This window comes from Macrosteles quadrilineatus, unplaced genomic scaffold (genome assembly GCF_028750875.1).
Source record: "Macrosteles quadrilineatus isolate MER2022 unplaced genomic scaffold, UCM_ALF_1.0 Scaffold_2__2_contigs__length_208266976, whole genome shotgun sequence".
Lineage (NCBI taxonomy): Eukaryota > Metazoa > Arthropoda > Insecta > Hemiptera > Cicadellidae > Macrosteles > Macrosteles quadrilineatus.
Window position 1 is genome coordinate 110,432,644 of NW_026542595.1, and position 11,645 is coordinate 110,444,288.

The following is an 11,645-nucleotide window of genomic DNA, read 5'->3' on the forward strand; positions in this document are numbered from 1 at the left end:
TGTTGTGTTTGCTTAGTTTTTGTTTTGCCTTGTGTTGTATGTATGTGTGTCTTGACTTGTTGTTGTTATTCATTTTACTGTAATATCGATAGACCTATCTAATTTATTTTGTTGATTCATAAGTAAACTATAAATACTATAATTTATTTGGTAAAAATGTATTTGAATTCATTTAATATTTTGGTTCTGAATATTTAGTATGTTAGAAAGTAAACAAACATAACCTTTGACAATAACATAAAAAGTAACAAACATAACCTAAAAATTCCGTCCATGTTATAAGCCAACAAATTTAGGTAAATAGATATAGATAGTAAGTTAAGTGTTATTCTTTGCTAGTCCGATACAGCTACTATTCATTTTGACAACAAGACTTTATTTGTGTTTTCAACATCGATTATTATCCTATTACTGTACTTCCTTCTTCACTTTGAGCCTAGGGCTGGCTAAATTAGGTATTGACTGTGTCATAACAAAAAACAAAACAGGTAAAAAACAAACAAACTTTCTTCTGAGGGTTATGAAGATGACTGTGGGTTTGCAACAGTCCCGATTTTGGTTCCTTATGCCCGTGGGTTCAGTTTCTTAACTGGGCTATGCTAATATTGATTGAAACTATCGATTTGGTTAGTAATTAAACCTTAATGCGATTTAGGAATTTTTAAATGTTACTGCAAGTTTGGTTAGTTATTTTAGGTTATTTTTTAGAACAGTTTCATTCCATTATTGTTTGTTGATACTGAACAATATTTATCATAAGTTGTCAGCTGATATGTTTCAATTTGTTAATATCGATATATCGAGAAAAAATCATCGATAATAGTGAATGTTCCCTTTAACAGGAAAGTACCGAAAGGAGTTATTTTAATCTAAAATTGCTATAATATAATTAAGCCTAAGAATAAGAACATAACTTTTTTATGGTAAGTTGTGTGTGGATAATTTCACAGAGGGACTAGTTTTGTTCCTGAAATAAGTTATTCTATATATTAAATATTTAGACATTGTATTAATTCAAGTAGTTCTCGTTAAGTTAGGAGTAGGAATTTTTAGGCTTTAAGAAAATTTTAGTTACTTAATTTACACCTGGATTGGATTAAGCTTTTTAATTTGTAGAAAACCCTTTTACCATAAAGAGTACTTAGTTTTTATTCATGTATGCATTGACTTGAAGTAATTTTGCAGACGCAATGGCAGTAGTCCAGAACTCAAGAGCTGCAAAGTGTGCGAGGAGAGGATTGGAAGAGGATGAAGCTCCAGAACACGTTCCATCAGCTGGTGAGCTCTTAATAAAACAGCTGGCTCAGAAGCAAACCAACACCAACATCAGTCTTGAAGAGTAAGTATTTTCGTACGCAGCGAAATTAAGTAACTGATTGAATTGGTTTTAGGGGTTTTTCCCGGACATGAGAGAATAATTTTTGGTAGGTATCCCTCAAAGGTCTCAATTTAAACCCCCCCCCCATCCACCTTATATAAATGACTTATTAAAAAAAATATCTAGACAAATGCCGTGATGATTGGAGACAATTACTCTATCGGGTGTTTACTTTAGCAAAAAGATATGACGACCACGATGATTCCGATGTTGATCACCTGATAGTCTAACACGGAAATTCCAGGTACTAACTTCTATAAAATTGCTAATTTTCTCCTTTTAAGTCTATTAAGCAATACAAAGTTAATACAATTTATATTTTCAGGCAATTAAAATATGAGAAGAAATTTGAACGTGGAGTTGGATGTGTAACGATTGGAGAATTTTCACCCGGAACCAGCACCTTACAAGAATTTGAAAAACGAAAACTGAGAGCTGAAAAAATACAAGAATTTAAGAGTCGAGAATTGACTAGGGACGATGCAAACGCTGTAACAAGCAACTATAGCGATTGTAAAGCATCTCCTGTGGCTGTCACTGCCTCTAGCCGGCATGCTCAGCAGATTGAATCCAACAAGTCAAGTAGGTAAGTATACAAGTGTTTGAAGATTGATACGGTACGAGGTAATGACTGCTGCGGGGACAAAGAAGTCTTATTTAATCTTACCACTATCCATAGTGACTATTATCATTTATGATAATTTTGGTTGGTACAAATATTGTAGGTAGGCTATGGTTATCAAGTTCATTAGTCTCTACAACACTCAATTAACCAAGGTTGTCAGGACCGAGACTACATAGATTACCGAGATCTTGTATAGATAGATAGGTCATTTAGATTTTGACATTAGGAGTTACGGTACCACATTAGGAAGTCAATCGGGTCAGTATCAAAACATCGTAATGACAAAAGGCTATGCCGGTGAATACTTTAGCAGAAATGCCACTGCTATTGGTTTTACGTTTTACAGACAACTCATCCAGGTTGCGAATGCTGGCGGCCATCCTAGTATTGTGTGGTATTCTAATAACATAGGCCTAATTATTGTTTTTTGACCAAAAATTTAAAAAATAGTTATATTAAGGCTTAAAACGATATAAGAGCTTATATATAAGAGGGCTCGGATAACTGGGGCTTTGACAATCGATTGGATCAAACAAAATTTGAACAAAAATTTGTAGACATTGTGCAATATTCCTCTTTATGCCTGGAATGTCATTGGTCTGTTTTCCACCAGTGACCAATCACTGAGTCGGAGAGATATGGAACTGGCCTATAGTGTAAAGCCGAACTCTCTAGAGACCCGACTGTACAAGTTTGCGATGGAGAACACCCGAGGCACTGTCCAGAAGACACCCGAGCCTCTGGGTCACCCGATCCACAGTTTGGGTGAGATGGAACTGGCGTTGACCCGAGAGGCTGAGGCGGACCCTCAGAAACTGGCGAAGACAGTTAGACGGAAGCGGAGACAATTGGTAGAGGCGATGGAAGAGCCAACCGTGGTGAGTAAAGATAATGAAAGTCTCCATATGCCTGATCAGGAGTACAAAGTAGATAATAAACATTTAGCTGAGCTCATTTAGCCTTCTGTACTGGAAGAAATTACTCTTATCAGGTTGTATTAAACCAGCCTTCTCAAATGCAAGATCTCGACAAGACAAAAGTTGCAACGCCGCAATTCTAGCCTACTGAAATAGCTGTTGCATCAATTCATTATGGAGCGTCTGTGCAATGTTTATGTTTACACGTTTGTTATTATCATGGCAATAGGCTGGCCAGTGCGACATTGCCACACACCAAAAACTCGAACATGTATAAGAAAGAAGGCTATGATTAAACCATGTTACATGAGTGCTAACTCTATTTAGGTGTTTCACATGAAGTTGAGGTTGTTGGTTAATACTTACTGCTGTGACATTAACACTAAGTTGACAATCATTAAAAAAAATTTATTTTGTCTAATGTAGAGTAGTACGTCTTCACAAGCCACATTATTTTGAATCTAAATATATATTAAGAAATTCACAGCCTTGTAGAGGTAAATTTTGAAAAAAAGTCTGCACTTACAAAGTGATAGCTTAAAATAATTGCTGGATCATTGTGAAACTTTGTTTATAAACCTTTTTGAATTCCGCAGGTACACTACAAGCCTCCCAAACCACACAGTTCTCTATGGGATTGTATAGAACCTCCCGTGATCCTTCCTAAGCCCACCAGGATCGCCACTTGCAAGAGAGAAACTTTCTTCACCGTGAAAAACGGACAAATCGTCCCTCTCGACAGCAAAGATAAACTCCATACACCTGAAGTGAAAGGCACGGAGAGATTGGCGGGTGAGCCGTTTGTAGCACTGGAACTTCCCACTCAGAATCTGGACGTTTCTGCTAGACTTACGGAGCAGGAGATACGGAATCTTCCGAGGTTTCACAACTATCAACGTGGTCCTGTTTCTAAGGTAACTGAAAGAGAGTAATCCAGAGAGTACAGTAGGCCTAATCTAACACATTAGGGTTTATAAATTTTAAGCTTTTATTAAAAAATGCGCTCACTTACCTTCAGGTTAGCTCGTTCGCTACGCTAACTCGCCTCCGGGTTGAAGTTCGTTCGCTACGCTCACTCACCTTTTGGTTGCAAATTAGCTGTTGTCATAAATTTAAAAAAATAATAGTGCTGCACTCTGTTGGTAATCCTTGTAACTTTAATGCTATTGAACATCACAGAACAGAACCAACTTGTTTAATTGAAACAGCTGTTATGATTCATTAATTCCATTTAAATATGAGTACTCATTAGGTTAACATGGGAAACTCCAGAGCCACTGGGGCGGAGCCCGAGAGTCCGATTAGAATAAAAACCACTTAGTTTTCCTATTTAATGCCTAAAGAATCAGTGTACCAAATTTCAGCCTCCTAGGTAAGTGGGAAGTGGGAGAATTAGTGATGAGTGAGTGAGTGAGTCAGTCAGTCAGTCAGTCAGTCAGTCAGTCAGTGAGGGCTTTGCCTTTTATATATATAGATACCCCCGCCGCAGCAAACCTGCAGACTAAGCGAATTTCAACTTCTCTGATTACATTTTTACTCAAATATTTCCATAAATAAGACATTGGTATTTATTCCCTATTTAAATAACATTAGATTTAACGAGTGCTTAGGTTTGCTGCTACGGGGAAGGTAAAAAGTGATTTTTGACCATACCTCAATAGTATAGGATGAAATAAATAAATCTGCCAAATTTTATCATTATATATCCATAAACAAGTAAACTACAACAATTTTCATTTTCTCCATAAGAATAACATGGGAATTTTAAATTACACTATTTTTTAATTTTCTCTGTGACCGTTATGCATAAAACAGCGCTTCAATATACTAAATTATTTCTTTTTTTAAGCTCTACAAAATGGTTTGAAAAGAAATTGCAAATTTTTTTGTTTTTAGGGTCAAAAATGGGAAAACCCATTTTTACCCCATAAAACCCCCCATAAACCCCCGTTCCCATGGTCCGATTATGCTGGATCGCGAACTCGTTCGAATAAACGTAGGTTTACACGTTTGTACCAAATTTCATCAAAATCGGATCATTTTTGCTCGAGTTATCGCGCTAACGGACACATATATATATATATAAATATATATATATATATGAATTTGAACGGATGGTGTTTTTGGCCTCTAGGGACCTCAAAATGAAAAATTAAATCGGTCCCGGGTCCAGGTCTTACCATGAGTACTACGGTAATAGCTTATTCCCTATATGGGAAATTCGCTAAAAAGTAAAAGAATACCTTTTAACCTTGCTATGGTAGAAGCCGTCTAATATGTCACCTTTTAAAACAGGACGGAGCCTATGGTCAGAACGCAAAAAGGTTAGATATCAGAAAACATACATTGGTGTTTGATGTAAGACCTAGGCAAAGCAATACTAGTAACAAATAGCAGCCTAATCCCCATAGTTTCAGTTATTTAGAGAACTAATTCAAGTCAATTTTCATGTTACACCCCGTTCACAAAAGGCCGTTTGAGGGGAAGCGATTCCATTCCCTCCACCTCACCCTAGCTTTGGAACAACAGTTGACAGCTGATCCATAATTTAAAAAAAAATGGTGGGAACCACTTTTGTTTTTATTCTAAAAAAAATGTAACCAAACATTAATTTTGTTGTTTTTAATTGGCTAAGTTACGATTAGACTCTTATAAACTTACACAGAATGCTTTATTTACTTGTACCTATGACTTTTTCAGATATTGTATGTAAAAAATCTCAACAGTAATGTCACAGAAGATGATTTGATTGCAATATTTGCAAAATTTCAAGAGCAAAATGAAGATAAAATAATTTTTCGGTTAATGACTGGGAAACTGCGAGGTCAAGCATTTGTAACTTTTAGAAGTAAGTATTATTTTATTTTTACTTTCTCCCCCTATACATAGTACCTTATATGGAGAAATTATTGTTTTTGTAAAAATTTATGAGTTTGAGTTTTGAATAGATAGATCTGTTTTGGATCTCCCTGAACCCAAAAAAGTGGTTTTCGAAGTGATGGCCACACATGTGTATCTACAGAGCTACAGACCCCACCTGTAGTTTGATTTTGATGAAATTTGGTATGTAGGTACAATTCCTTGGTATCTCCAGGCATTTTTTTAATTTTTTTTATTTTTAATGGTGATTTTCCCATAAAACCAATAAATAATGGAAAAATCAAATTTTCTGAAAAATGGCCCTAACGATTTTGATAAAAATTGAGTATGTTGTAGCCCTTTAAATTGTGAACAAAATGGTAGAACTCCCATTTCTGGTTAACAAAAAATATATACAAATTATGGTTCAAAGGTTATTGTAATTTATGTTATTTCCCAATAAAACCCCATAAAATAAAAGAAAATCATATTTTTGAAAAAAGTCGGTTTTTGATTGAAATTAGTACCTATGTGATGGTCATTATAATTCTTATTAACATAGTGCAACCCCCCATGGCTGTAAAAATTATGGATTTAAAAAATAAAATAAAAAGGTTTTGAGTGTAATTTGTCTGTGTAAAAATTGCTAGCTTAACTAAACTAGTGTAAACTAAAGGTTGTTGACAAGCTAATGGGAGAAAGTATATGTCAGATTGCTGATACCGTTTATTTCCAATTAGACTATTATGATTTGCAGTACCTGTCTCGGTTACTAAAGGAACTTTTAAACCCTTCTGCTGATCTTCCTCTTATATCTGGTATTTCTAGCTGGGTTAGAAGAAATTGGTGGTTAAGGCAGTCGAAAGCCTTAAGGTTTACTAAAATCTAGGAAGAGGCTTGTAGAAGCACTGCCTTCTTCTAGTTGGTCTAGTATGTGCTCCGACCGTTTTATTAAGGCTGTACCTGTTAAATCTTCCTTTGATAAATTTGTACTGTTGACAATTTGAGAAGGTTACTGAAGATCGAGTTGGGGTTATGTGAGTTGTATCTTTTTGATAATTTATTTTAGTTGACACTAGGGTGATTGGTCTGCAGCTATTTCTTTCTTTGGTTGGTCCATTATAGTACTTTAGGTAAACTTTAGCTTTTAATTTACCTGGAATATTTCTCGTGAGAGTGACTTGTTTTTTAGGTCTGTCAATGGTATTGCTATTTTATTTTTGTAGTTTTAACACGTTCGCTACTGCAATAGTACGAAATTTTTCATTCACATGGACCAGCGACGCACATATGCGACGGCCGGTTTCCACCCGTATATGCGACGGCTAGTCACATTAAAATAGACTGCCGTCACATATTTACGTTGGGGTTCTAATGTTATTCAAATGCTTATATCTTTGTAACGGTCTATTTGAAGGCACTGAATTCCCTGCAGTGGTCTACAGAGATGTCTGACGCACAACTGGGTCGCTTGGTCTGTGGATATGATGATTGGTGACGTCATATGATAGTTTGAAAAACTGGTCTTTACTTTTCTGCATCGCTGTATGTATGTATGCAGTATGTATGCTGCATTATCCTATCTAGCTTTTATATTTGTTCAGTTATAAACTGTTCTTGAATAATCTGTTATTTTTTACTTACTTTTAATTAAAAACACAAAAAAAATGAACTGTCGCATATATGCGACGTTTGGTCTATTTCAAGAAAACTATGATAATTTTCACTATTGTCTTCGCTGTAGACCGGGCGTCGCAAATATGCGACATTACAAAAGGTTATAAAAAATACAGAAAAACAAGAATAAATTATTTACAAACACGATTGTAGTGCATTACAATGTAAATGATCGCTGTATTACAGGTTTTCGCCCGTGGTCTGTGTGTACTGTTATCTAAGTGACAGCCGGTCTATGTGTAAGATTAAAATGTATACCTCGGTCTGTGGCAATGACCGCGGCGTCGCATATATGCGACGCTCAGTAGCGAACGTGTTAATGAGTTCAGCTGATAACTCATCGGTTCCAAAAAGGTTTTTCATCTTAAGTGATTGTTGTAGATTTAACTTATAATAAGGAAATGTAGTTTTGTCATAGTAAACAGTTTGTTTAAGTGTTACCAGATATGAGAAAATTTAAGCGATTTTATAATTTCATGTACATTTTTGGAGTTGTTAACAGTTAAGTTTGTGTTTTAGGATAACAAACATATCAGTTGTTGCCTAAATGCAGAGGTCCTGTTTATAATACCAGAGGTTGATTTATTTTTATTTTATATACTAAATTTCTTTTGCTGTGTACCTGCATTATTTGCAGTCATGTTGGAATGGTTTTTCAAACATTAACAACTATGTTTTATTGCAGGTTGTGAAGTTGCCACAAAAGCTTTGGAGGAGGTCAATGGAATTGTTGTGAAAGGGAAGCCAATCATCATCCAATATGGCCGAAACCAAACATGAGGTTGTGATCTATTCCCTCGTGGAATAATAATGGTTCTTTCTTCAGAAGACAAACGATTTTACACAGCGAAAACCTTGGTCTTACTGAAAATATAATCCTTCCGGGAGGATACACTTGCCAGTCAAAACAACCGAGTTGGTACTTTTGATTTTTGATTGTAAAACTGGTATTAAACGGGTAACCCGAGTAGTGCCAACATAATTCACATGCAACTTTCAAGCACTGCAACACTCGACTGCTGACAAAGTACAATAGAAATGATGCACACACGCTCCCGTTGCTGGATGTTTACTGAGTGTAGGAACGCTCAGATACTAAGATGGCTTTGGCACCGCCCCAAGCAATGCTAATGCGAAACGTCTGCTATTTCATTGACAGCCCTAGCAGTTTTTAACTGTTTTCAGACCTTACAAATATTGTAGAAAGCAATGTATTCAAGAAATATAATTTTAATTTTTTTTTTAAGTCTCGATAGTTTCCCATCTATTATAAAATTTAGTTGCGCCATAGAAAAATGTACCAGTTATTGAGTTTAAAAATGTATTATTTATAATTCTTTTATTGTAGTTTCAAAGTTTTTCTTCAATGTCTAAAGCTAATCTTTTACTTAACATTGTGCAGTAACATCATTTCATTTTTGTATAGTGTTTTTTAGTACTTCTCTTTTTTACATTTTAAATACCGTAATTTAAAATATATTAGTTTATTATTTGTTGACTAAATATATCTGCGAAAGATTACTTGGTTTTTTATTTCCTTTACTGATTCATAGCATTATGATTTATAGATTTATAGCGAGTAATCAAGTTTGGATGAAATACCGTGTTATTTTATTTTATTTTTTGACATAAAGAGATTGACATGGCTAATGCAAATTTGTATTTGTCATTTCGATGGAACAAGTGAGTTATTGCAGAAGTGGACGCAACTGGATAGGTCAGCAGTGTAAAAGGTAAACCAAATTGGTACTCAGGCCACACTAGCTTATCATAGCACATTTTAGCCTTGGGGCGCTCCCATGTACAGGCGGCTCCAGAGGGTAGGCCAGGTATATCCAGTCCCTTACCCAAAGAACGATTCCCGGAGTCGGCCCCTGCTCCCATAACTTTATCAAAGAGAGATATGAGACATCAGTCCACTCTCTAGTGGCCTTGTTTTCCACAAGTACGACTGTACCCAAGCAATATTGCATTATCCAGATAACCAAGTATCTTAATTAAGTAAAGGAATAAAGCATAGTTTATGGAATCAAACACAAGAATAGTCAAGCATGACCACAGCTCCACCTGTCCTGATCCCTCTCAAACGCAAACCAACCAATGCAATCATATTTAATAGTAAGGTGCAATAATAATAGTTTCTTCTACACACAGACTGCAGTTTTGAAGCCGCAATAGAAGTCCACTAAAGGATTTTTTTCATAGAATACTTCTATTACAGTTGGTACCACGGCCACCTTTTAACTCCAGGCCTTCGAAGTTGCAAGGCAACGTCACAAGTAGTGTTTAAACAACTGTTATCATCTGGCGCTAAACAACACTACTTGCGATATTGTTAATTCTACCAGGCCATGGCCTGGAGTTTTTTTCAAATTTCAGTCGTTTTCGTTTAGTTTGTTTGTCCCCTTGTTCGCCCAGTCCATCCATCCATGTCGTTGAATTATTGAAGTCAGAACCTGAAGAAGTCGTCTGTTAGCGAATTTCCCTATTTAGGAAAGTAGCTATTACCGGGTAGGTTTCATTAGACATCCTATCTATATGGACCAGTTGATGCCAATTTTTTATTAAAAAAAGAACGTAGTTGTGTGAGCCAGTCACAGAATGTGCTAGTGTCTGAATTTATATTTTATACCTTATTCTTGGTTTTGGACCAGGTTGATGGATCATAACAGTTGCTATAGCTCACCATAAGTCATTCCCTAAGGTTGACTTGGTAACAAATTTGTGTATGCGACAGAATACGGTAATTTAGATCAGCGCAGTCTTTAGGTGGCTCACATCAACTACAACAATTTTGATAAAAAAAAAGCTGGCTACAAATTTAACATGGGGATGGAATGTCTAGTTGTTTCTTGGTAACACCAGGACCTAGGCCCGGGACCGATTTATTTTTCATTTTGATGTCTCTAGAAGCCCAAAACACAATTCGTTCAAATATATATCGTATAAATAAATATATATCGTTGTCCATGAACGCGATAACTTGAGTAATTTTTGTCCGATTTTGATTATATTTGGTTTAAAGGTTGAAGAGCAGGCGGGATAAACTTTAGCGAACCAATATGATCGGACCAATTTTTGACCCCCTAAACACAAAATTTCCCAATTTCTCTCCAGGACTTTTTAAAAAGCTTAAAAAACAAATAATTTAGTATATCAAAGTGTTTTTGTACTATTATTGGTTATAATGGTCACAATTTGGCCACAAAACTTATTTTTATATTTCATTGAACCTCAGATTATGTCTTATATTTTTTAGGTATTCATTGAATGTGTGACGCATACAATTGTATGAAAACAACTTGACTTGTCCATGCATGTAAAAATGACAAATAAACGTCTTATGTCTTATTTCTTATACAGAAAAATCGAAAAAAATATTATTTTAAAATTCCTTCTTCATTCTTATAGAGAATATTGTAAAATGTTGTAGTTTGCTTTTTTTATGGATATATATTGATCAAACTTGGTAATTTATTTATTTTATACTAAGTTAAATATTAATATTTTACAAAAAAACGCACTTTTTTACCCCCCCCCCTGTAGCAGCAAGCCTATAAACCTAATGTTAATTAAATACTGAATAATGTTAATTGTTAATTGAAAATAAATTCAGGCAACTGGAAATTCGCTTAGTCGGCAGGTTTGCTGTGGCGGGGGTATTTTTCTTTTTTTGAGTAATGACCACTGAGCAGTGGTAATGACGCTCATGTTCATTTCATAATATTTTGCCAACTGGTTATTTTGTCTGGGTTTTAAGTCAAACAAGTTTTTTTATTTTTTTTTTATTTATTTACTTTACAATCTGTTCTATTATATATTGAACAATAAGTAAATACTATGTAATACGAAAAATTGACTTTGGAACATTAAAAATAGCTGTTAAGCACTCTCAACAACAAATTTTTCAATAAAAACACTTTACAAAAATCTGTAGGGCAGGTCGAGAATTGATGGCCTCTTAAGTCTGTAAATTGTATCCACGTTGTTTAATAAGTTAAGAGCTAAATGATTTTGATGAGATTCCAATTTCGTAATATATCGTTCACTTATGGTCATGATTGTTGAGTACGCCAAATTGTTGAGTACACTTCCCTCAATATGTAAAAAAAAGTTACACTGATTTGAGTGTCGGGTTTGGGGGGGAGGGAGGAAAAATGGGGTGAAAATAGGACTTTTTTGCTATTTT

At 35.1% G+C, this 11,645-nt stretch overlaps 1 protein-coding gene across 2 annotated transcripts; it reads left to right on the forward strand.

Annotated features, from left to right (window-relative positions):
* LOC128986670 (RNA-binding protein 41-like) lies at window positions 1-8,850 on the forward strand. 2 transcript variants are annotated; one of them, XM_054407153.1, is made up of 7 exons: window positions 1-36; window positions 1,186-1,339; window positions 1,704-1,964; window positions 2,617-2,881; window positions 3,517-3,834; window positions 5,621-5,768; window positions 8,142-8,850. In XM_054407153.1, the coding sequence occupies exons 2-7, from the start codon at window positions 1,191-1,193 to the stop codon at window positions 8,234-8,236; spliced, it is 1,236 nt and encodes a 411-aa protein (XP_054263128.1). In that variant the 5' UTR covers window positions 1-36; window positions 1,186-1,190; the 3' UTR covers window positions 8,237-8,850. The 2 variants fall into 2 exon arrangements, with proteins under 2 accessions (XP_054263128.1, XP_054263127.1); XM_054407152.1 differs by lacking the exon at window positions 1-36 and adding an exon at window positions 56-296.
* The last annotated feature ends 2,795 nt before the right edge of the window (window positions 8,851-11,645 follow it).

Excerpts from the sequence above, each read along its gene's own strand:
- LOC128986670 (XM_054407153.1), top strand. The coding sequence starts at position 1,191 with ATGGCAGTAGTCCAGAACTCAAGAGCTGCAAAGTGTGCGAGGAGAGGA. Across the intron at positions 1,340-1,703 it reads ACCAACATCAGTCTTGAAGA|GCAATTAAAATATGAGAAGA; the intron begins GTAAGTATTTTC and ends TTATATTTTCAG. Across the intron at positions 5,769-8,141 it reads AGCATTTGTAACTTTTAGAA|GTTGTGAAGTTGCCACAAAA; the intron begins GTAAGTATTATT and ends GTTTTATTGCAG.